Raw genomic sequence first — 27,289 nt, 5'->3', positions numbered from 1 at the left:
CAGACACGTATATATATTAGCCCACTTTCCTTATTTTTAAAACAGAGGAGGCTTATGAGATCACCTTGCCATCTGTCACCTTCGTGACCTCCAGAAACGAGAGCCCTCCAGAAGCCTCGCCTCCAGAGGAAGGTCCCCGGGTATCCCTTGGCTAGGCGGGCAGATCTGTCACCAGTAAGAATAATCTCTGTGTGTAATTAGGCTAAGACGGGCGATGTTTGAAGGTTCGNACTTTCTATGTACTCGTGCTAACTTTGCAATTGGCCTCTGGGCTCTTTAAATTTGCATGTTAATAAACAAGATTTGCTGCCACCTGCACACCCTGGTTCCTTGCTCGCGGGTTTTTCTACCCCGAAGATGGAGGCGATATGTTCGTCCGAAACGTCGGGTTACACTAGATCTACACGGTGCAACATTCTAGAAGACGGCATTTTTCACAGTCGCTGCAGTGAAAACCTCAAAATTGAATTGAATTATTAGCCCACGTTCCCTTTTTTGAAAAACTAAAGAAGGCTTCTAAGCTCACCTGGCTGGCTGAGTGTCTGTGTGTACCCGCTTAACGTTGCTAGGCAACGGAAACGAATACACAAGCAATCATAAAAGAACCGTTTTACCCGGTGTTTGCCATGCGCTTAGTGTCATATCAAACACTCAGTACGTAATAAAAGGAGAATACATGATTACTTCTTCACAGAACTTTTCATTATCATCATTACAGCAAATTATCTTTACACAACTTTTCCATTTATTTCTTGTCAGTTGTTTAACGATGCTCTCAGTAGCTAGACTAGCATCGAACGGCAGACTGACAGATGAGTGACGGTTTAAAAAAGGTTGTCGACATTTGGCTGGAAGTTGCTTCAGGTTCATAAATTTTGTCGCTGAATTTTCAACGTTGCTGCTGTTCTGTGAAACTTTAAGTCTCACAAATCTGTCACCCATTTTCAGACATCCGCCCTTGTCTATGAGTGGTCCACGTGATGCAAGGCAGCATCTCGATAAGGATGTTAATTAGAAAGAGAACCAAATGTGAGTTACTTCGTGAAACAAAGAAAAGCTGTTGTGTCAAAAATATGAACTACCCCTAATCTCGGCACACTCAAGTCCAACACAGGTGAAAGGGAAGGGAGAAGGGTTACACTAAATGTTGGGGGGGGGGTACGGAGCACAAAGTATCATTGTGATAAATGATCACCTTCTCCCGGAATTTCCTCTCACACAAATAAACTAAAAACAAAAACCCCCCTCACGACGTTTTCGGGGCATTGTGGGCAGCTATCGTTTCCACACAACCCTCCCTTCCCCACGCATTTTTTTAACTATTACACCCACCCCAACCCTTGACGTTTCATCACAGAGATGGAGTAACGCATGCGCACTGTCCTGACATTGTCACAAGGCGCGGAAGTTTTGAGGGAGGTGATTCGGCCCCCACCCTCCCGACCCGCCTTTATTTAAGAGTTAAACGTTGTAGGTGGAAACTCAGATTGTCGGTAGTCGACCCCGGGTCACCAGTAGGATCGAGTTGCCGTCAGCCATGTTGCCCATGATTAACAACATTCTGATGGCGTCAGGTCTCGTCTGTGCTGTGTTTGCGATCATGGCGACGGGGATCGTCACAGGTAAGTGGCATGTACACGCTTGAACAGTGTTTTCTGTGTCGTCCGATCAGTGTAGAAACGAAATTTGTTGGCTTTTGGTTCATTTTACGACGATCTCAATATCTAGTCCGAGCCGAGACAGCAACGGGATATGAGGCTGAACGTCCGGGGTTCCATTTTCGGTAGAGGAAAGATTTTCTCTACTCCACAGTGTACAGTCCGACTCGACGACCCACCCACCCTCCTATCCAAAGAATATCGGGGCTCTTTCCAGGGAGTAAAGTAGCTGGGGCGTGAAGCTGACTACTGAACTTCATCTAGTGCCGAGGTTAAGAATGGTGGAGCTATACCGTCACTCCCCCATATGTCTTCATGGCGTGGTTACCACAATATCAAGCGTATATCGGATCGAATGATAGGTTGAATTATGAATTGGAATTAAACGGTCGTAGCTTGATGAAGGAACTATTCCGGTATTTGCATACGGGGACTGAGGAAAACCGCGGATGACATATCACTATAGCCGGTGTCCCTGCCGGAATTCGAACGTAGCACTTCCCGCATAAAAGTCTCTAGCGTTACGGGTAGACTAACCTGTTTTGTAGGCGAGTAAAACTGAAGTTGTTCATGCGATTAATGAAGCACCAAGGCATGAAGACGTATGGGGGAGCGGAGGTACAGTTCCATACATTCTTAAATTCGGCACTGCATGGGCTCAGCGGTCAGTTTCACGCTTGGGTCGCTTTGCCACCCGGCAACAGAGCCACTGGTACCTGTCTCAGAGGAAGTCTAGCAGTTGTCCATAGCTAGTCCAGGTGCTGTGGGTTCGACTCCCGATTCCTCGGTCCCTCAGCCTACTCACGATACTGACTGAGCTATCTCGACTCTTACAGCATACGAATATATATATATATACACATATATATATGAGACTTAATTTGTTCTTAAATATAAATATGATTTATTAAAATTACCTACGAACCAGATTTATAAAATGACCCAGAGGCAAGTGAGCTTAGTTAAGACTTCGTATGGCATGGATATGAGAAGAGCTTCCGACGATTCGGAGGTACATGGTGCTTCCATCTTCGGGGTAAAGGTATATATAGTGAGTCAGTAATCATGTATGTATATACTATAATGCGGTAGAACGGATCCACGGGTAAAGTTAAGGACCGCTGTTCGGCACCGGCCGGCCTGGAAGGGGGATAGTGGGCTCCGGACACCAGCATAACGGACCCCGGGCATCATACTTACTCCCGTCGGTCTCTTAAAATTTATATAAACATGAACCATGATTCACTGTACTTAATTTCACCCATGAAGATGGAGACAGCATATAACGCCGAAACGTCAGAATCATTGAGCACATATCCACAAGATGCAAAGATCCGAGAGTAGTATCAACAGACTATATCACGTAACCCGTTAGAGGTCAGTGGTAACTATTTATACCATTTGTTATAACTTTAGATCAATAGCATAAAGCACAAAGTGCAATAGATTTAATTTAATTGTCTGAATAAAAAGAGATTTGTATCCTACTGTCTGTCCGAATTTCCTTCTTTCGTGAGATATTGAATGCCGCTCTCAGCGGCTTGAAAATGCAGCGCCGGAGGGCAGGAAAATTCGTCATTCAGCAGCCATCCTACCACTGGAAGCTGTTAGACACTAACAGTTTCACTAAATAACACGCAACAAACGCGTCATGGATGCTGTGACGCGAGCTGTTGCTTAGATTTTTTTTTATTGCTAGTGGGGTGGGACTAAGTCCCTTGTACTGCGGACACTTCTGGCCTATTGTACTAGCCCCAGATGATAGGTGAGGGTGACTGTGGAGCAATTGGTGGAATGAAGATTGGCAGGGGAAACCGAAGGACTCGGAGAAAACCTGCCCCTTGCGCCCTTGTCCACCACAAATCCCACTTTACCAGACCCGGGATCGAACCCGGACCGCCTGGATGGGAAGCAAGCGACTAACCGCTTGAGCTATGGCACGGCCTGTTGCTTAGATAAATAAGATTCTTCGATAATGTTCGTGTGCTTTCGGAAGGCCATTGTTCAGAGTTGAATATACAGGGTGATTCTAAATTATTAACGGGATTTCTGTGGCCTATAATTTCTAACCCATAAAAAACAAAATAAATTGATTAAGGAACATGAAAATGTAACTCAAAAAGTTTTATTTCTTATAGAATAACTCCTGCTAAGTAACACCAACATTCACAGTTTTTTGTTTTTTTCCGGTTTGAAAATTATAGGCTACAGAAACCCCGACAATAATTTAGAATCATCCTGTATAAGTTCAGAAGTGGAGAGATATGACACCGTGCAGTCTGTTGATAGACTCCCGATGTTACGGAAGAATATGTCGCCTCAATTTCAGGATCGAATAAGCCAAGCAAAGAACTGGCGTGGAAGCACTTGCTTGTCACCTGCTCTCACGCTCGTTTCTTTCTTGGCTTATTCGACCCTGAAGATGGAGGCGACAATTTCCTCCGAAACATTGGTTGACTTTCAATGGACACACGGCGTCATATCCCAGAGGATATAATTCTTCATAACCACCGCTGTGAGAAATTCAGATCCTAAAAAATTTCAGAATTGCACGCATGGCATATAAATTCTTTAACGGCCTGTCAATTCTGTTTGTCCCTGAAACCATGAAACATTCGGAAGAATTCCCTCGAATATAAAATGTTTCATTTCCATCTTCAACTTCTCTCCGAAACGTATTTCTGACTGATAAATATTTAACCAGTTAGGCTAGGCGTCCTGCCCACTGTACCCCTGGGAAAAGTGCTCCCGGTACCCATTGGGTAGAAGGTTGTATGGGCCCCAAGGCAGGGTCTGACATTAGAAAAAGAAAAATCTCTTAGGAAGGCATCAGTTTTCTCGGTCGTCCAACCCGCAGCCTAGCTGTGGATATTGCAGCAAGTTGCAGTACCGATCTTGTTGGAGGAGGCTGCAATATTGGGCCGTGTGTTGCGGACAGACTACAGGCTAGGCTGATATTAGGAATTCTGTGGGGAAATTGTTTTCACAAAGATAAATATTTGCATGATTTAATTCTGCAACCCGCTATTAAGGCGTCCATATTTTCATTAAACAACGGAATATAAACAAATTATTTTATTTAATAAAATTTTATTTCCAGGTCGTAACTTTCGCTGGCTTATACAGGATGTCCCAGGAGGAAAGGTCAATATTCTGAGAGGTCACAGTATCGGTCATTCTAAGCAAAAATTGTGTATGTACATGTGTTCTATTCCAAACGGTTTCCAAGATACAGCTGTTTCACTGTACACTGTACAGAAGAGCAGCACGCCATGTCCTCACACGAGTTGCAGAGTGCACTGATGTTCACGGTGGAATTTTCAAAAAGTATTACACTAGGTAAACTGTACCAACTTTGTCACTTGAACAATAAATACCGGTATTAGAAACAGTAGTAATATATCTAGCAGCCGGGATAGCGTAGTCAGTATAGCGACGGGTTACGGGCTTGCCCGAGGGACCGGAGTTCGAGTCCTGGTGAGGGAAAGAATTTTAATTTCTCCACATCGTCTAGACCGGCTCTGAGGCCCACCCATCAGCCTATATAATGGGTACAGGGAACTCTTTTCCCGGGATAAAGAGACTGAGGCGTGAAGCTGACCACTCACCTCCAACTAGATCCGAGGTCAAGAAAACACGAGTCTATACATTCACTCCGCCATACGCCTTCATGGTGTAGTGCTCAATTAGTTAAGCGTTATTATTATTATTATTATTATCATTATCATCTTCAATTATTATCATGGTATAGGCAATGAAGCCTGCCCCAACCTCGCAGATTCATTCCATTTTGTGAAATATATGACTGACTCCATGGAATTAAGTCCTTTTGAAAAACTTCTGGTCACTCAGTAGTTCAAACGTTTCATTACCTCATTCATAAGAGCCCTCCACTGGTCCCTATCCCGAAACAGATGTGATCCAGCCCATATTTCCCCATCCTATTTCCTTCGGATCCAGTTTAATAATATCCTCTCAGGAGCATACAACTATTACAATATTTTGAGGCGATTACCTCATCTGCCCAACCCAAAATGAAGGACGAGGGTATTATTCTCCGCCTGTCCGACAACGGGGGCCTACCAATAGTACGGCTACCGTCGGCATATCTTCCAAGATTATAACTGCTTACAACCCCCCCACCTCCCCGCCACGATGAGCTGCGAGTAACATTCCATATTGACAAATTTCTTTGAAGATGGAAGACAATATCATATCCTGTTACTTCGTTTGAACTACCAACATGGCAAACCGACGAATTTTTAAATTTTCGAACAGCAGTAGCGAAATTCACAGTAAAGTATTGTAACGTCATATCGTCATAAACCGTTCAGCTGTTTAACGTCTGAACTACAGAGATTAACACGAGATTGTGACAACGGCAAGGAACTGAAGAAACAATATACTACTGCGTGTAGAGCCTGGCGAAAACAACGAAAATATTCTGCTAGAGTAGCCGGTCTCCAAACGACCACATGGCCGAGAAGCTGGGTATTATGACGAAAAGTAAGGCTCGGAGACAATGGTGGCCAAACGAGGACACGGGGATTAACTTCAAATCCCTTACGGGATGTCACTGAGCAGGTAAGCGATAGCCAAGGAGACCAACAGTGGGTCTCTATCGAGCCTCTTCAAAATGTCGTTAGGTTCCGAAACGCGTTGCGTGTTCTGCCTGGAAAGTTCCAGCTTCACGTCCTCCGAGGCAGGTCTCCTGTCGATCAGGATCGAACACGTGTACTTACATAAAGAGACACAATTCGTTCAGTTCCGAGGCTAAAACTGGGAAGAGCCTACACATGTAACATGCGTGGAAATGTAGCCTCTTTTATTGCTAGTGGGGTGGGACTAAGTCCCTTGCACTGCGGCCACTTCTGGCCTATTGTACCAGCCCCAGATGATAGGTGAGGGTGATTGTGGAGCAATTGGTGGAATGAAGATTGGCAGGGGAAACCGAAGTACTCGGAGAAACCTGAGCCAGCGCCACTTTGTCCACCACAAATCCCACTTGATAGACTCGGGATCGAACCCGGGCCGCCGCGGTGGGAAGCCGGCGACTAGCCTCCTGAGCTATGGCGCGGCCAAGCAATTAGTACCGTGACTGGATTATGACACTCGTGAAATGAAGACGCCACTGCCAATGGGGCAGACATCTCCCTTCACAGGGTCCAGACGGCTATGGGGTCCACCCAGCGTCCTATAGAACGCGTATCGGGAGTAAAACGGCAGGAGCGTGAAGCTGACCACTTACCTACATCTACTGCGAGAAGTAAAATGGTATATCTTTACCTGCACACCCCATACGTCTTCATGGCTTGGTGTTTACTTAAGCATAGAGATTACCTCACTTTTGTCCTGAGGATAGAGACAGCAAGTTAGTCAGAAACGCTGAATATTACTTTAGGTGTCACAACATGTAAGCCCATTATCCTCGTCATGAAGTAGTGATTAGTGCGGGAGAATTCTCTCTCTCGTGCGGCATTCCCTTTTGTCGTGTGCTTATGAATTTATCTCTGGCCCCGAAAAGTCGACATCCCAGAAGAGAGCGTGCATCTGTCAGCAGAGACGGCTACACGCTCCAGTCGAGTGATTACGTAAAGCAGTAGCTAGGGAAAGGGTTACACACCACGTGTCGCTTCTTGTGGCCAGTTGTGCCTCTCAAAAGAGACAGGGAAACCGCGTTTCCCAAGGGGGAAACATGGGTTGAAACTGCTGATCTTTGGGCTACAGCCAACTTATATTCACATTTGACATGTAATGGAATTTGTATGGGCTATCGCGTGGTTGTGAAGTAGGCGTGTTGCTTGGCTCACCTTATTCCGCTTCTACGTTTGCTACTGCTCCACAGACATCCTGAACAGACTATAGCTACCTATCTAGTTAAAAACGCTTTTGTGGTCTAGTGGTCAGTGTTCCTGGCTACAGATCCAGAGGTCCGGGTTCGATTCCCGGCGTTACCAGGTTTTTTGGGCCGCGCCATAGCTCAAGCGGTTAGTCGCTGGCTTCCCACCGCGGGAATGTCTAAATATGAGCAAGAACTGCCTGCTTTAAACTTGTTCAAACAAGTTAAAACAACAAACAAACAAAAATATGATAAAATTCTGTCATATTTTAAATGTAACGCAGACAAACACGGTTTCCAATTTCACCTTCAAAATATGTGAAGCAGACGAACTGTCAGGAGTCACAGTAATTCAGCTAACCAATAGAAGTAATGAGGGTCAACTTGTTATGAGTTCTGTTATAGGAACAGAAAGCAGATCGCCTTATTTCGAAGTTAACCGCGGGCCGGAAAATTTAACGAAAATAAATCAACACTAATAAATTATTAAGCAGCGAGCAATGAGTCAACGAACTTTACGATTACAAACACAAAACACATAAACATATAAACACATCCTATATTAAAATTAAAACCTGTCCCTGTGCTTAATTACTCAATCAATTAAGCACCACGCCATGAAGACATATGGGGAAGTGAAGATACAGCTCCACCTCGGCACTAGATGGAGGTGAGTGGTCAGCTTCACGACCCGGCCTCTTTCTCTCAGTACACACTGGACAGGAAGCTGGGTGGGCCCCAAGAGTCTGGTTTCAAAATTGTGGAGCAGAGAAGAATTTCTTACCCCGGCCGTCGAGCCTGTACCACGTCGCTATATCGACTGAGCGATCGCAGCTCACTGCGTTAATGTGTACAGACAGGATTCAAGTTATGATTCCGTTACTGGAAACCCACTTCACCACATACATCGCGCTGTACATAGAAATTACTTTCCGTATGCATACTAAAACTGAACTCCGTGGCCTGCAGTCCGCAAGAGAACTATATGAACCGAGCGACAGCCCCTTGTCGGCGAAGTTAGTGCCAACTTCAACGGATAGAGGGTGTCACGTGGTCAGCGCAACGGATCGCCACGGCCGTAAATGTCGGCTTTCTAGACCGCAAGCGCTATTTCTTTGAAATAGCTTCTCAATTATCCTTACTACGCTTAGTGGACCCCGTTCCAGACCCACTACTTCTCAGAAAATCTGGTAGAGCCTGGAATCGAACCCGGGACCTCGATCTGTAGCCAGGAACTCTGACCACTAGACCAAAGAGGCGGCCTACACTTCGTTAAATATGCACTGAATTATAAGGGTATGAAGTGTAGACACTAATTGGTTCTTTGTTTCGATTTATGTAACATTTCTTGTACAGTGAATTTGCTTTCAGAAAATTGATACTTTCAGATGTGTTGTAATGGAGTTACATTGTACGCGTAAGGACATGCTCGCCTACAGAATAGACAGCCATCTGTACAAAGGAGGAAGCCAGAAAATTTGCTTTATGGATTTAAAGACTGAATTTCTTTCACGTAATAAGAGGGAGAGTCACTAAATAGGTCTCGAATGCATATAATTCTAACCTGGGAAAAACATTTATTTCTCGACATATCATCCACCAACACTGATACACTTGTCCCATCGCGTTACCAGTGCTTGGAAACCGGAAGCATAGAAATCTTTTTTTTGTCCCAGCCACTTCCGCACCGGTTCGGACATCATCTGAGATTTTCGAAAGTCCTCGAGAATTTCTCGACCCAGTTGTGAATCGCTTTACGCGACAAACACTTCCCACCGTAAACAGGAAACATATCTTTATGAATACTCTTTACATTGAGTCTTTTTGCCCACAAAAAACACATATCAGATCTCTGCTCTTCGGTAGTACACGAAGCACGATCGCCATTTTGACTACTGAAATCAGCATCTGAACATGCTCATGCGCGTCTGCTACCTTGACATCACTACAAAGCCCAACCGGTTACTGCTGTTTAGGGAAACAGTCGCTGTTTGCTGTGAGAACCACACGGAACACACAGACACACTCTGTGGGCAGAATGCAGAGTTTTAGTGTGTTCGGTCCGTACCTCACAGGAAACATTATGTCACCACTACAGAGCCCAACCGGTTACTGCTGTTTACGGAAACAGTCGCTGTTTACTGTGAGAACCACACGGAAGACACAGATACGAATGTAGAGATTTATTCTGTTAAAGCAGGTGGTACATATAGTAACCACCGAGCTACAGGAGGTTAAACTATTTAAGACAATACTTACTGATCGCTCTATGGTACCCAGTATGTAATATCTTTGAAATATTATTTCGTATCATTAACATTTGGTATATTGGCATTTTCGTAAATTTTGATTTTCCGAAATTCCAATGGGGACATCTAGCTGGCAGCCCCTTCTCCTCCAGCCGATCACTTAGTACTAAAATGATTTTTTATTGCTAGTGCGGTGGGGCTAAGTCCCTTGTACGGCGGCCACTTCTGGCCTACTGTACCAGCCCCAGATGATGGGTGAGGGTGATTGTGGAGTAATTGCTGGAATGAAGATTGGCAGGGGAAACCGAAGTACTCGGAGAAAACCTGCCCCAACGCCACTTTGTCCACCACAAATCTCACTTGACCAGACCCGGGATGGAACCAAGGCCACGGCAGTGGGAAGCCAACGACTAACCGCTTGAGCTACGGCGCGGCCTATACTAAAATTAAACTCATCAGGCTCCCTCCTAAGTATAAAATTCAATGAAAATCGGTTCAGTAATGAAATGTGAGGACAACAAAATGAATATTCGCTTCCCATTATGCGTTCACTTCACACACTTTTTCAAAACAACATATACAAGGCTCAACTTCATTTCTAAAACCAAGCAAAAATGAGCAGCTGTGTTGGAATATAGGAGTACATATAAATACACGGTAACAAGTGATACAAAAAGAAATGATCAACTTACCCCATTGGAAATGGCAGAGCTGGTGGGTCCAGGCGATCTGTTGTCTTCTGTCATGCTTCGTGCATGAATACTGGCGACAAGGTCCTTCGTATCCTTTGTGTAGTCCATGAGTCACAGTATGTGTCCTTGTAGTGGCTCTATCTTTACGCATTTTGCCTAAATGAAATGTACATATGCAACCTGCGGCACGCGGTAAAACTCATGGCGGTTTCTCAGCCTCATGGAAAAACGAAGACTAGGAGCTAATATGACAAGCATTTGGGATATAACGACGTGTAGTTTGGTCTGGAGAATCTTCTGACTCAATCTTCGATGTATAATCTACCAAAATGCACGGCGTCATACCGCGGAAAACAGTTAACTTGATGGTGGTCCAGTGGTCAGTGTTCCTGGTTACAGATCCAGAGATTCCGGGCGCTACCAGATTTTCTGAGAAATAGTGGGTCTGGAACGGGGTCCAATCAGCCTCGTGAGGATAAGTGAGCAGCTATTTCAAGGAAATAGCGGCTCCGGTTTAGAAACCCGAAATTAACGGCCGTCGGGATTCGTTGCGCTGACCACGTGACACCCTCTATCCGCTTAAGTTGGCACTAACTTCGCGTATGTATATACCCAATCCTTCCAGCCGCACTATGGCCCTGGGGTCGACTCAACCTCTAATAGAAATGAGTACCAGGTATCTTCCTGGTGGCAAAGGGCTGCCGGCCGTCGCGTAGGGCTGACCTCACCGCCATTTGTGAGCCGATTAGGATCCGTCACCAGGCAACGATTGGTGAAACATATCAGACTGAGAAGGCTTAGTACATGCTGCAGTGAACTGCAGAGTGTGTGAATTAGCGAGAGCGCTATAGTTACTTGTTGTTACGTTCTGTAAGTGTTCAGTAAATCCAATTACCAATCCAGGCCCGTCTATAGTCACTTCATAAAGTCGCGACCGTATAGATAAAGTTGTTTCTCCTTAAGTTTCTAGTTCATATTGTGTATACTCAGTGAAATGTTGATTTCAAAATATCCTCTTTTTGGGGTGGGGGGGTTGTGACGCTATGAGTAGCCACACTGTATAGGATAGGATAGAACGATAGATGAATTGCACAGGACTTGAAAGGAAGCGTTCGTGAAGTAATCGATATGCTATTCCCGGAATTTTCCTTTAGTGACTGAGAAAACCACGGAAATCTTCAGTCAAGAGAGCCGGCGTCTCAGCTGAGATGCGAATCGAGTTGCTCCCGAATACGAGAGAAGGGCGCTACCGCCACATTAACCCGTCCCTCAAGGGCTATGATACATATATATAAAAGTCGATCACAGCCGGAAAAAACAGAGTGAGCGAGTTTGATGTTGATGGACTCAGTAATTTACTGTTTAAATTTAAATGGGTTTTAAACACGAGAGTTTCAAAACGAATTAAGGATTTAAAATCGCGAAATAACCGATTTGTGAACTGGAAACCCACACAGGGTGGGGGGGTATAGGTACACGATGTACGCTCCCCCTCCCCTCGAGCCTGTTGCTAATTTGAAACTCAGATGTGGGATAGCTGATTGCTCGGAGCGCAACAGGTGGCAGGGCGGGAGGTTTTGTTGCCGCTCCGAGGCTAACTTACCTGAACACAAGCCGCCCGCTTGGCACGTCACGCCATGTGTGGAAGTATACCCATCAGGAGACAACTCCGCATACTTTCACAGAATCAGGCAGATGATTGGAAATACACGGTCACTATCACATGTTTATTTTCTCAATTATATTTTAATTTAAGGGAAGAACTTGTCGCTGTGTTTAATTAATCAAGAAAGTAAGTATTATGCTATTGATATGTATGGGGGAATGGAGGTATAACTCCATCATTCTTGACCGGAGCACTGGGTGGAGGGGAATTGTCAGCTTCACGCTCCGGCTGCGTTACAACCAAGGAAGCAGGCCCCCGTGCTCGTTGGATATGAGGCTGGGTGGGCCCCAGAGCCTGTCTGCACGCTGTGGAGTGAAAAATCTCTTGCCCCTACTGCGAATCGAACCCCAGGTATCCAGTCCGTAACTCATCACTATACTGATTGAGCTATCCAGTTTAAAGGAGAAATGTGAATTGCAAAAGACGTTCTCATGGCGATGGGGATTGAGATAGTTGTTTTCTGAAATGTGACATCGTGTAATCTGGTAGATCTTTACCAGTGCTTATTCCTCAGTCCCTCGAATTATGTGTTGGGATAGTACCTTGGTTATAACACGGCCGCTTCCTATCAAATACTTTCCAATTCATCAGTCATCCTGCCATCCGAAGGGTCGTTAATTATCCCACAACAGAAAAATGTAGGTCACTGAACAGGGACATCAAGCACAGAAGCGCATTATCTTAAACTGTTAGACTATTATAATCTAGTAAACGTCTTGTGAATTAACATACCTACGTGAGCGAATCTATGGCACGCGTTAACATAGTTGGTTGAGGCACTGTGTTACAGGCCAGAAGGTCGCATATTCGATTCCCGATGAGGTCAGTAGGTTTTTCAATTGACCTAATCCTTCCAAAAATGAGTACCAGGTATCTTCTGGGGGTAAAGGGAGGCTGGCCGGCGCGCAAGACTGACAACCTCACCGCCATCTATGAGCAGATTATCTATAAAATGTAGGAGCCTCGACGTCTCACAGCCCCATGGGTCTCCATGGCCTGTTACAGGGATAACTTTAACTTTTGTGAAATAGAAACATGTAGCCAAACGTATAATATTCCTTCAACTGATTCTCCGCCCTCTTCTACAGAAAAATTACACAACAAACACGACAAATTCATTCACAATTATTGTCACTACATTAAAAAAAAAACCAAATGATTCACTGAATGATATATTCCATGATATTACATTTCATTTCATTTCGACTTATCGATATATCGATCGATGTTTGCGCGGGTCAAACGAGAAGTAACGATATATCGTTTTAAATACCGGAAGGAAAATTATGAAGCATGTTGTCAGTGAGGGGGAACCACAGGTTTGGGGGGCGTGGGTGGTGGTCACGCATCTCTCCCGTATTAGGACAAAGTGCGTTTTAAATTAAAACACAACCGAAAGTAATTACTGAGGTAACATCCATCAACGCATGAAGTCGTTGTTAAAGCCTCGTGGGGAAACAAAACGTAATTACACAGGATGGACAAAAGAGTTCCCTCGAATATCGATTTTGTGGCATAATGAGTTGCTTCATAGGTTATTCAGCGATGCTGTAATCACTGAACAAGTTATCTGAAGCGACCATCGCCGTTTCTAAGGTACGAGATCACTCTACACTTTAATTAAAGTAGCTTAGGTCATGTGGAGTGGGATGGTATGAAAACTGGTGACAACCAAGAGGGAAATAATGTTCAATTTGAAGCACAGGAAACCCTCGATAATCCGGAGTAGGTGAGGGAGATCGTCCGGATTAGTGAAGCAAAAGGTAGCCATAAAAGGCAAAACACATAACACAAATAAATGGAAATTTTGATAATATAAGCAGTGCTGATAAAAATAAATTACCACCGTAGAGCCTTTATTTATATACTATAGAAATACAATACATTTATTCATCGATAGATGACTCAGAAGTTGTGCTTCATTTTGAACGCAATACTGCAGGTTTGAAGTAACCGTTAAGTTTTGTCTGAACAAACAAGTGACTCATCTGCCTTCACAAATATGTACTAAGCTGTGAACAGCATTTTTCATATTTCAATCCGGATTAACTGTAACCGGATCAGCTAGGATTTACTATATTAGCAAGCCACTTGCCTGGAGTGGTTGAGGAAACTCATGAAAAGACCAGGGTACCTGTGTCCTCGCAGAGATTTGAAAGAACGATCTCCCGACTAAGAAGCTGTTACAGAAGATTCAGTGGAACATCTGCTTCTCGCTGTGGAGAATATTCATTTAACGTTTCGGAGTAATATAATGCTTCCATCTTCACTATAGAAATTAAAGTAAGTTGTAACCATTTATCAGAATATACATTATCATAATCCAGAAGACGACAATATAAATATTATAAGGTGCTTAAAATTGTCCTTGAGAAACTGAGGAAAACTCTCAGGAACTACCTTCTGTGGCTAAGATTCGAACCGGAGGCGTCCCGTGTACGAGGTAGAGGTAGAGGTGCTGAACACTATATCGTAACGTTCACTTGTTACATGATGATTCTGAACAGTGGTTCCAAACTTGCTTCCATAAACTCACCCCCAGTGACCCCCTTCCCTCTAAAAGGCATTCTTCAGATGTACAACTCAACTCCAACCGTTGAAGTACGTAAGTGCAGCCTTGAAATAAATCTCGTAAAGCAACAACTTGCAGCACACGTGGTCAGTGCCGGCCAATACTTATTTGAGGCGGCCAGAGCATAGCGCTGATACTAGATATTATTAAGTCGTGGCTGTATTGTGAACGACAGGAGAGGAGAGGAAATGTGGGAGAGAGGGGGCTAACCTATGCGATTTGTTTCTGTGACCTCAGTATAGTTGGCTATCGGGCATAATTTGGAATTTACAGATCTTATAAGTTAAGACTCCCAAATCCCTGATTACAAATCAGGCAGCAACATTTATAAGAGGCATCAGTGGGCGACGTGAGTGTCTGTATATAAGGGGTGTGCACAATTTTCTCGAAGTCAAAATTACTTTACGACTGGCAGTTTAGGGCCNATCTTATAAGTTAAGACTCCCAAATCCCTGATTACAAATCAGGCAGTAACATTTATAAAAGGCATCAGTGGGCGACGTGATTGTCTGCACAATTTTCTCGAAGTCAAAATTACTTTACTACTGGCAGTTTAGGGCTAAACAGTTCGTCTTGGCGCCAAGCCCCTTAAGAATCACGACCAGAGATCTCTTTTTTTTCAGCTGAACCCTTGGGGTCGTAGTCCTTATGTCCTGACAAGAAGACGGGTTTGTCTCTTATGAATATGTATACGAATCACACACATATAGCGCGTTACTGACAATTCTTACATCTACACTCTGTCAGCAGAGGCCGTGCAAACCAGACCATGAATATCTTACGTATCTTATGCTACAACGGCAGCTTAGTCACTTGAACGGTCGTAAGCTTGACCACAGCCAAATTTATGCCTTTTATATTTTCTGTGCCTGGCTTCGCATTGTCCTATGCTGCGAACAGGTTTATTCTCGTAATTTTGTATGACTTCTGCTTGTTGCCCGCATAAGTTTGTTATATAATTGTATATATAAAGAAGTTTAAAAGCCGTGTGCAAACGGCTGACTGGTGTGGAACATGGAACATTTCCAGTGCTGTGAAGGACAATTTTCTGATTACTTTGCTGCAATATAACCCATCGAAAATCCATTTAATACCATTTCAGTCAGTTCCCATGTTCTGCCTCATCTGAACAGAAAAAGCAAATACAGATATTGACATATTCCGTCTGCTATTGTGTCGTCATGAAATGCTAATCTGCGACAGGTGGTGAAGCAGTTATGTTCGCAGGGCCGGAACAAGCATTTCCTATCTCGCAATGCATTCTAATCAAGATAGGACTTAAGTGCACAGATTTCATAATTGTTCATATTGCTTTTGTGTGTTTGCTTTGTGAAGAACAGATACGAGTTAGAGGAATAACAGTAAATGTCTATCGTCTGTTTCAGTAATACAGAATGAATGTGGAACTCTGTCACTTAAGGGCAGATTGAGAAAAATATGGAGTATTTGAGGAAAATATTAGCATATTTTTTCCGTTATTATTTTACTATGAATGCAAATCAGGGCGCGCCATAGCTCAAGAGGGTAGTCGCTGGCTTCCCACCGAGGCGGCCTGGGTTCGATCCCGGGTCTGGTCAAGTGGGATTTTTTGTGGACAAAGTGACGCTGGGGCAGGTTTTCTCCGAGTACTTCGGTTTCCCCTGCCAATCTTCATTCCACCAATTGCTCCACAATCACCCTCACCTATCATCTGGGGCTGGTACAATAGGCCAGAAGTGGCCGCAGTACAAGGGACTTAGTCCCACCCCACTAGCAATAAAAAAAATGAATGCAAATGGGTTTTACCCGGTGGCAGTGGTAATGCAATAAGACACAACACACAATATAACCCGCCAGACTCGAGCAAAGCCCAGCAACAAAGCTACACAACAATAAGGAACACTAATAACACACAATACAATATGAGACATTTAATTTTTAAATAGAACAGAAATCACTTAGCTGAGAGCTTAATAGTTTGTGTTCTTGTTCGGTCCCTGTATTTAACTAATTAAGCACTACGCCACAAAGGCGTATGGGGGAGTGGATGTGTAGATCAACGTTTCTTTTACCTCGGTACTAGTTAAGAGGTCAGAGGTCAGTTTCACGTCCCGGCCGCTTTACTCCGGAGGATAGAGCTTCGGTACCCAGTGGATAGGAGGCTGGGTGTGCCCCAAAACCGGTCTGGACGACGTGGAAAAGAGAAGATTCTTGACTCTACTGGGACTCGAACTCCGACCCCTCGTCGTTCAACCCGTAGCCAGTTGCTATACCGACTGCGCTACCCCGGCTGCTTTTTGGGAGGGGGGTTATGACGTAACTATGCAGACTATATGGCGATGGGTGCAGTCGGGGAATATTCGAGACACTATCCTGGCCTAGAGAGGCTGAGGAAAATCATGGAAAACTTCAGTTATGATGGCACATGTCTAGGCTCAGATTCAAACCGAATACCTCCCAAATACAAGTCTACCTCTTCCTCTAGACGAACTTACATAAGAAGGATGAGGTGGGCTGGACTTAATGCATGGACGAGACGATAGCTATATCTGAAATTTTAGTTAAAACGGTTATGTACGTGGATGGGAGGATATTACTCGTATTCCTAATCCATTCCTCGATTGGGATTCGAACCCACGATCCTAGTATTTGAGCGGGCGAAGACATTTCATGCTTTAGACCGCGCGGCCGGCCACTGGGATCAACAGTTCTTAAGAAATACAAACTGAATTTCTTCGTGTAGTATCGGAAATCGAGAGGTCGAATTATAACAGTATCGACTCTTAAGATAAACAGATTTCAACTGCATTTCATAGTCGCAAAAATTCAGCGACACACATTAGAATTCGAAGCTAATTGTGCACAAACCTCAGTTGTTTCTTGCAGCATATTTTAATGTTTAAAATCAATTGTTGCGGAACATAATCCTCAATTGTTTCTTGTACTTGTAACAACTGATGAATGCAGATGTCGACACGAGAACACATTGCGTGATATTTATGAATGATGTCATACAAATAGTAATGGCTTCCCTCTGGTTGTGACATACCTTTATTTATATGTAAATGAGCTATTGATAACGCATTGCCTACGAGCGGATGTTACGGCAAAAAGCCGCAGAAGTTACCGCGGGTTATCCATTAATTAGCCGGATCGTTAGCATACGACAGCGGTTCATTCCTGTGAATTAATTACCACCTGTTCGTGTGTGTAGCCAACTGGTAAACACAACTTTCATACCGTTACTATGGTGACACTAGGTGGCATTTCGCAAAGTATTCGTGACAAAATGAGAAAAAAACTTGTCACTCCTTGCCAGCTCAAACTAAAACTGTTTTCAATATATTTCAGCCATCGCTAATGCTTTTGATCTCAAAGATTATTTACTCTAAAACATATCTTATTAGTTCTGTTCCACCAAGCTTACTGGTTGACATTTACAGATAATATTCAAATGAAAGTACTATTAAGCTTATAAAGGTAAAGCTATCCCTGTAACAGGCTGTGGTGGCCCATAGGGTTGTGAGACGTCGAGACCCCCACATTTACTGGACAATCGGCTCATAGATGGCGGTGAGGTTGTCAACCTTATATGCCGGCTGTCCTTTACGCCCAGAAGTTTCCTGTGCTTAATGAGCGGTACTTATTTCGAACCCCAAACTCTTTTAAATAATATATACCAAAAATCTATACGTAAATTCTACATAAATATAATACAGTCGAATTTATTTTGATCATTGTAGATTCACCAGTTTAAAAGTAATAACAATTTTACCAAACAGAAGAAGGCCAGTAGTAAACTTGGTACCCGTTCTTTACAAGTTCCTCAACGTCTTGTCGCTCCTTTTTGTTTTTACATCCGTGAATTTACCGCATACAGAATAGTTCACTTCGGAATTGTCCGGAAGCCCACATGCGGGCCGTGAGCTACAGTTTGCACACCAGCCCTGCAAAATTTTCCACATATTTTCCACTATTATTAAAACTTAAAGTAACAACATCACATCACATCGATATATAAAGGGTGGTTGCGGGTATATTGGATAGCAGTCGCGGATGACGGAAGAAGGGCAGTCCTCCAGTTTGTGTGTGGGGGTGTTGCTGGGTTATGGATTGGATTCACTTAGAATTACTGGCTTTTCTGCACTGTCTTCTTCCGGTACTGTAAACACTAGAGCAACACAGCGTTACAGCAACGGGTTCTGTTTCTAGAACACCGGATGTTGGAAAAAGTCAAAAAACCCAGTGATTCTGAGCGTTATACACCATCGTCAGAACTGTTTATAATATATTTGGTAGTTCACTTAGTTCAGAATAGGGTGCAGTGACTGGCTGTTATGAACTCAGTAATGGATGTTCAGTTTCCATACAATTCAGGGTAAATTCTTTATCGTCTGAATTAAGTTTTCTTGACAAGAAAATCCCTGCCCCATTAGCTTATTTAATTTTATAGGGTGATTCTAAATTACTGACGGGATTTCCATAGCATATAATATTCAAACCGGAAATAAGCGGTTAAAACTGTTTGTGGAATATGAAAACACAATTCAAAAAGTTTCATTACTCTTAGAATCAATGTTTTTAGAAAGCTAAATAACTTTAACATGCGCGCCATTCGTGGCACGTAAGGTTTGAAAATTATAGGCCGCGGAAATACCGACAATAATTTAGAATCTCCATGTATTTTCGGATGGGATAAGATTGCAAAACCGTGTGACGTCACTGTTCTGTCGCAGCTGCAGCGGTGGGGGACGTGGAGGACAGCGACTTTTATGTTCCTGATGAAGGCGACCTGGTGTTCTACGGTCGCGATCGTCGTGATCCGGGCCTTCCGGTGGCTGTGGCGGCCACTTCCGGCGACGTTCCGGCGTCTGGGGACGTCAAGTGGACCCTGGGACTCGGTAAGAGAGAGTCCCACTTCACACCATACATTAGTGTAGGTGCGTAACACACAGCAACTCCCCCATCTTAGCAGTAACACTTCACACTACAGTGGTATGTATGTGTACCACCTGTTTAAACCTGTGAGGTAAGAATTTCTTCTGAATAATATTTATACATGGTTTTTCATAAGTCCGTGAAACATTTTAAATATTCACAACAAATAAACTATGCATCGGATCGTGGTAATTCTTACGCCGATAGAGAACGAATCTCTCCAAGTTTTTCTCAGGGATCTTCGCAACCGTATCACCGCTGCTGGGGCTCTGGTCAACCGAGACATGCTGACACGGGAGTGAGACGAAATGGATTATCGCATAGATGTCTGCCGTATCAGCAAAGGTGGACACATTGAGCATCTGTGAACTACATAAGAAAACTTGGCGAGTTTATCTCTATTACAGCGTAATAAAATTTGGTATCCGTTGCGTAGTTTATTTACTGTAAATTTTCAAAATGTTTCACGGACTGATAGATAACCCTGTATTCTCAGTTCATACCTAACTTCATGGAGCCGAGCCCTTCTCAGAAGCCGCCAGTCGCTCAGCTACTCAAGAACTTCCTAAAATTTCATAGAACACGAAGGTTCATTACCGTGTTCACAAGAGCCCTCCACTTGTCCCTATCCTGTGCCAGATCAATCCAATCCATAACACCCTATCCTGTGTCTAATATTCATTCATTTCCTACCTCACATGGAAATGAGTTCGTGTACGTTGTAAAGGCCAACGGATTAACGCGGTGTCCTCAGATAATCGCTGTTTGTTTTATCATACGAAATATATAAATATACTGGGTGAGTAAAATACATATGTATTTTAATGTTAAAGCAGGTGGTACATATAGTAACCACTACGCTTTAAAGAGTTATCATCAATTAAACAGATATTATGTTCATGCACTGTATATGTGAGTTCCAGAAAAGATACAGCCCCCCTCCCCCCCAAAAGATTCACACAATTTGTGATACATCTTCGCACCTTACATTAGTGTATGTGCATAACAGACACCTCCCCACCTTTGTGTTACCTCTACATACTACAGTGGTACCTATGTGTACCACTTGCTTTAATGTCCAATGAAACTGGTATTTTGTCCGTACTGTGTATTTCTGAGTTACATGCTAAAACGAGACCATTTTCTTTTCACAGACTTTGTGTTAACTCATCATATCAAGGCGGTAATCATGTGTACCACTAATGTATTTCTGTCTCCTTCAAAAGATAATTACATTCCATTAAGCCGTAACGAAGAGCAGAAAGGAGAATGCCAATGAAACAGGACAACAGGCGATTTATTTAACAGCGTAGGACGTTAGAAATGTATTTCTGGTTATATCTTATAACAAATTAATATTAATTAATTATTAAGTCCTTTAACATTTAAAATAAGTACGTCGTCATATAAGAAGCTGTGGAGCTGGAATTCCGCTACTAACAAATAATGGTTCCTTATTATGTATTCAATTTATTTTATTACAATTATATTTAAAAAGAACCCTGACAGTATTCCACAATCAGGAGGGTCGCGGGATCGATTCTAGAAAAGGTCATTAAATATTTTCAATTTACCTAACCCTTCCAGCGGCAATATGGCCCTGCGGTCGACTCAGCCTCTAACAGAAATGAGTGCCAGGAATCTTTCTGGGTGTAAAGGGCGGCCGGCGCGTAAGGCTAACAACCTCACCGCCATCTGTGAGCCGATTGTCTAGAAAATGTTGGGGCCTCGAAATCTCACAACCTTATGGGCCTCCACGGGCTGTTACAGGGGCAGCTTTACATTTCATTTTTACCTGGGATTATTCCCAGATCTGATCCAGAGTCTTCCATGTTTGTGCACAACGACGGCAGAGCGCAACATTACCGATATCTGAGATGTTCGCCTGGTGGCATAATTTCAAGGACCGCTATTGACGGTCATTTGTACTGGGGAAAGAATCAGACACGGATAATACACAAATAACTAGTTCTGGCTCGGAAATCTCAAGGGAAGAAACCAACTGGAAGAGCTACACATAGATGACAGGATAATATTAAAACTAATTTGAATAGGTAAGATATGAAGGTGTGAACAGGCTGGACCCGTGTCCAAATCCAGGTTCTCACAGCGGTGATTGTGAAAAATACGGTCTTCTGGACTGTAATACTGTGTAGTTCGGAAAAAATCCGACGTTTCGGAGGAACATATCGCTTCCGTCTTAAGCGTCAAATAGTGGATTGCACTAACTTTTGTTAGGGTTCACGGGTATTTTCTGACGTTACGATTAAACTTCGAGTTACGTAGAAATAGGCCGCGCCATAGCTCAAGCGGTTAGTCGCTGGCTTCCCACCGCGGCGGCCCGAGTTCGATACCAGGTCTGGTCAAGTGGGATTTGTGGTGGACAAAGTGGCGCTGGGGCGGGTTGTCTCCGAGTACTTCGGTTTCCCCTGCCAATCTTCATTCCACCAACTGCTCCACAATCACCCTCACCTATCATCTGGGGCTGGTACAATAGGTCAGAAGTGGCCGCAGTACAAGGGATTTAGTCCCACCCCACTAGCAATAAAAAATACGTACGAATAAAAAATTACTTTAATGACTGTAAACTTCTCAAGGAACACCCTGTACCATGCGTTTGTCTCCGTGATATTGGCAGTAAATGCAATACCATGAAGAGGGTGGTTATAATTATGTGGCTATCTTAGACACCAGGACATAATGCTCCGTTCGGCAAAGCAATATTTGTGACGTCATTATTTTTCTGAGACGATGATATGGCTCGATCGATATTATCGCCCGCAGTTTTCCCGACACAATGACAAGAATACACAGCGACACCAATAATCGTTACGGAGTCTCGTTGAGTTCAACATAGCTCAAAAGGAAGTGATAATTTCACAAATGTCGTTCTTTCTACAGAGACATTCAACTTCACTTACTTCAGTCTATATTGTCTTCTTAACAAGCAACACAACTTCGAAGACCTGAAAGGAGACGGAAGAATAACATTAAGATGGAGCTCAGGGAATTGGCTGTGAGGATGGGAGGTGGATGGAACTGGCTCAGGATATTGTCCTGTGGCGGGCTTTGGTATTAGCGGCGTGGAACCTTCGGGTTCTGCTACCAGAGTCAGTTAATTAGTAAGATGGAGCTCAGGGAATTGGCTGTGAGGATGGGAGGTGGATGGAACTGGCTCAGGATATTGTCCTGTGGCGGGCTTTGGTATTAGCGGCGTGGAACCTTCGGGTTCTGCTACCAGAGTTAGTTAATTAGTAAGATGGAGCTCAAGGAATTGGCTGTGAGGATGTGAGGTGGATGGAACTGGCTCAGGATATTGTCCTGTGGCGGGCTTTGGTACTAGCGGCGTGGAACCTTCGGGTTCTGCTACCAGAGTCAGTTAATTAGTAAGATGGAGCTCAGGGAATTGGCTGTGAGGATGTGAGGTGGATGGAACTGGCTCAGGATCGTGTCCAGTGGCGGGTTCTGCTGTTACATAGCCACGGTACAGAAGACATCAAATTGCCGTGTCACTGCCTCACTACGACCCCACCCCACAACCATGTGACCATCAAGAGAGATTTCAATGAAAATCCCACGACCTGCCGCTGTGAAATAAGACACGTGTCTCCGAGATCATTAATAAATCATACAATGAAGGATCGTTACAGACGCCTCTCCGAAATTCTTAAGTGACACCAAACGTTCACACGTGAACCTATAGACACGCTCATAACACTATCATGTATCAAGCTTAAGAAAGTAAAGTTTCCTGTGCTTAATGCCATGAAGACGTGTGGGGGAGTGGAGGTATAGCTTCAGCCTTTTTGGCCTCGGCACTACACGGAGGTGAGTGGTCAGCTTCATGCCCCAACCGCTTTACACCCGGGAAGAAGTCCTAAGTACCCACTGGATAGGTGGCTGAGTGGACCCCAGGGCTGGTCTGGACGCTGGGGAGGAGAGAAAAATCTTGTATGTCGGGAATCGAACCCCGTCCGTCCAGCCCGTCGCTATACCGAACGGGCAAGAGATTTTTCCCGAGTGTAAAGCGGCCAGGACGTGAAGTTGACCACTCCCCCATGTATTTTTATGGCGTATCGCTTCAGGGACAAGCTTACTTTTTAGTTACCACAAGTTAGCTCTCTTCCTGTCCAGATCTGATGGCGTAAAGGCCAACAATGTCCACGTTTGTACAGCCGCGTACCGTCGATAGGATTTCCGTGAACACTGGCTCCCGGACACTTGAGGAGGGCGGAGTCCTTCACGTCCTTATGGACGCATTCGATCGATACCCATTTCCTTGTTTACACGTATCGTATCCGAGTGCTCCAGCCCGGGATCGAATTTGTATCTTCCGTGCTAACAGACTAACTCCATGGAGCCGAACCCTCTTGAGAAATTGCCAATTGCTAAGCTTCTCAGCAATTTCCGAACATTTTATGGAACCCGAACTTTTACAAGAGCGCTTGTTCTATACTGGTCATATGTATACATGGAGGCACTATGCTAAAAGCCGGCGAGACGCGGTTAAGAAACTGTATTTTCTAATTGACATAATCCTTCCAGCTGCAGTACGGCCCTGGGGTCAACTTAGCCTCTAACAGAAATGAGTACCAGGAATCTTCGTTTGGGTAAAGGGCGGCCGTCGCGTAAGGCTAACAACCTTACCGCCATCTGTGAGCTGATTGTCTAGAGAAAATGTGGGAGCCTCGACGTCTCACAACCCTATGGACCTCCACGACCTTTCACCTTTATGTATGCATGTTCGGAAGCCTTGAGTTCGCACGTCGAGGAGCGAGTACACTCTGGTGACGTCTCCTAATGTCTTCTAGTTCTGATTATGGAATCTGTTTCCGTCCAGTGAATTATAATTCCCGTAGCTGGCGGTGAGGGGAATATTAACAACTTAAACTTCCTTTCTGGGAGGGGTGGCGGGGTAGTGGTGGCGTGGAGTACACATCAAGGAGAGTCCTTTAAAAGATGAGTGATTCAGTTATTAGTGTTGAAAGACGCGCTTGTCAAGCTCTTCAGAATTTCGTTCCGGTTGTCGGGCTTGAACAGACGTCACTCTCTCATGTAAAGACGTAAAAGGGCAGAGGTCACGTCAGCAGACACACACAGTCGTATTTTGCGTGAGTATATGCAGGATCTATGTATGAATTCAGTCTTGTCAAACGGCCACATTTGCAGAAATCATATCTCACAGAAGACAGAGATATCAAACTGTGTTCAGTGAAATGAAATATTCAACAAATGCTGGAACAGTTTCCCGTGATGCTGCTATGGTCAACTCTAATTTTTGCAAGTAAATTCTAAAGACCTCTGATGGTGTATAACGCTCAGAATCACTGGGTTTTTGGACCTTTCCCAACATTCGGTATCCTAGAAACAGAACCTGTTTCCATATCGCTGTGTTGCTCTAGTGTTTGCAGTACCGGATGGAGAAAGTGCAGAAAATCCAGTAATTCTAAGTGAATCCAATCCGTAACCCAGCAACATCCCCACACACAAACTGGAGGACTGCCTTTCTTCGGTCATCCACCACTGTTTATCCAATATACCGGCAACCACCCTTTATATATCGATGTGATCTGATGCTGTTACTTTACGTCTTAATACCATTGGAAAAGTCTGTGTTAGTAGCTCCACCAGGAAACTTTCTCGGTAGCTCAGTCGGTATAGAGACAAAGCTACTGGCTGGAAATTATCGGCATGAGGGGCAAGGAATTCCTCTACTTCTGCAAAGCATGCAAACCACCAGTATGTACCGGCGGGATATTTTCGTGGGGGTAAAGCGGCAGGGGCGTGAAGCTGACCTCTCACCTGTATCATGCTACAAGGTGAAGAATGGTGGAGCTATACCTCCATTATCCCACTTGTCTTAAGAGCGCACTCCTTAATGAATTAGGCAAGCGGACCTTCTTACGTTTACCGTGCCCTCTTTATTTTTATTATTTATAGATTACTTCAGCCCCGGGCCCCCTGGAATATTTGCTGCCTTATAATTTTGGGAGAAAGAGATCTCACGCCCGTCAGTAGCGGGGGCTCATAAATAATGGAAAGGATTTGCAGGAAAGTGGTCGTGACCTAATCAAGGAACTGTCCCTACATTTGCATGGAGAGATTTTTAAAATCACGAAAAACTCGAGCAAGGAAACCGGTGTCCCGGCTCCGTGATTCGAACCCAACACCTCTCGAATACGGGTCTAGATTCTCACCGCTAAGCAAACTCGCTCGGTCTGCATTACATTATGCGCTCTTATAATTAAGCATGGAACCAACAAATTCTCTCCCTGTAGACAATGATAAAGCTATCTCCGTGACAGGCCATGGAGGCCCATAGGGTTGTGAGACGTCGAGGCTCCCACATTTTCTATACAATCGGCTCACAGATGGCGGTAAGGTTGTACGCGAGGGCAGCCCTTTACTAACCCCCGAAGATTCCTGGTACTCATTTCTGTTAGAGGCCACAGTGCGGCTGGAAGAATTAGGCTAATAAAAAAAGTCAATGGCATCGGGAATCGAACCCACAACCTTCCGGCTTGTAGCATTATGCCTCAACCAACTTCCCTGCTGTGTGCCCCCTCTCATCCCTGTATTATGTTCTGGGACACTTTGTGGGGGGAAATTGTCACCCCCATTTTCAGGGCAGCAAAATAAGCTGATAACATTATTGCTATTCCAACACTTTACAGTTCACTAGAGCACAGAGTCTAGTGTTCTCAGTCTTTTACTAGACGTTTCCTGGTAACGGCTCCAACAATGGCTATTCCTCTGACGCCGGGCTGAAGTCCTCGCTTCTTAGACTCCCATACAGAACTCCCTGAACTGAATCGGTCGCTCCAATTGTCTTCAAGATAACTCCTCCCCACGGACCACGTAGAAACACCCCCTTTCCAGCAGTATCTCTATTGTTGCGCGTCGATTCGTTGCTGCGGGAACGTGTTCACCGAGCCGTTGCCTAGAAACGTCTGTGCTATATCGCCTATCTCGCGGTAGTCGCATAGTAACAATGCTACACACTACAAAATATAAAAAAAACTCCGTGATTTTAGTCCGCAAGCGAACTATACCGACCGAGCGACCGCCGCTTGTCGGCGAATTTAGTGCCAATTTTAGCGGATAGAGGGTGTCGCGTGTCAGTGCAACGAATCCCCACGGCCATTAATTTCGATTCTCTAGACCGGAGCCGCTGTTTCTTGAAATAGCTCCTCAATTATCATCACGAGGCTGAGTGGACCCCGTTCCAGACCCACTACTTCTAAGAAAATCTGGAAGCGCCGGGAATCGAGCCCGGACCTCTGGATCTGTAGCCAGGAACTCTGACCACTAGACCACAGAGGCGGTCCTACAAAATATTAGTAAAAAAAATCATGGTTATGTGGACAGATTGAACTGGCTCAGGATAGGAGTGACCTCAGGTGTCGGTCAGAAACCTCTGCACTCCATCACGTCAGATCGTGCTGAATGGGAGGTGAACAAGATGGCAGGTCTGCAGTGAGGGGCCCCTGCCTGCCTTTCATTCAAAGAAAGTGGAGATAGGAGAGACAGCGGGACGATATAGTGACTTGTGTTCCCTTTGAGCGAACTGGCCCTTTGATCCTGACATTTCCGTCGGAAGGGGAAGAAGAACAAGCCACAGAAACGCCCCCAGAAACAGCAGCTTTTCAGTTCAGCGCCGGCAGAACAGAACTACAGCCAACAATTTGTGTGTTAC

General features: G+C 44.4%; 1 protein-coding gene across 2 annotated transcripts in view; it reads left to right on the top strand.

Moving 5' to 3' along the window:
- The first annotated feature begins 1,487 nt into the window (after positions 1 to 1,487).
- Positions 1,488 to 27,289, top strand: part of LOC111863597 (protein GVQW3) — a 41,058-nt gene continuing 15,256 nt past the window's right edge. The window contains exons 1-2 of one of the 2 annotated variants that reach the window (XM_023850061.2): positions 1,488 to 1,622; positions 19,392 to 19,556. In XM_023850061.2, the coding sequence (XP_023705829.1) occupies positions 1,538 to 1,622; positions 19,392 to 19,556 (250 nt within the window). In that variant the 5' untranslated portion in view covers positions 1,488 to 1,537. Of the gene's footprint in view, positions 1,623 to 19,391; positions 19,596 to 27,289 lie in introns of both variants that reach the window. The other variant, XM_023850060.2, reaches the window with a different exon arrangement.

The sequence above is a fragment of the Cryptotermes secundus genome, unplaced genomic scaffold, assembly GCF_002891405.2.
Source record: "Cryptotermes secundus unplaced genomic scaffold, Csec_1.0 scaffold57, whole genome shotgun sequence".
NCBI lineage: Eukaryota > Metazoa > Arthropoda > Insecta > Blattodea > Kalotermitidae > Cryptotermes > Cryptotermes secundus.
Note: the sequence above shows the minus strand (reverse complement) of the source record. Positions and strands in the feature narration are given on the sequence as shown.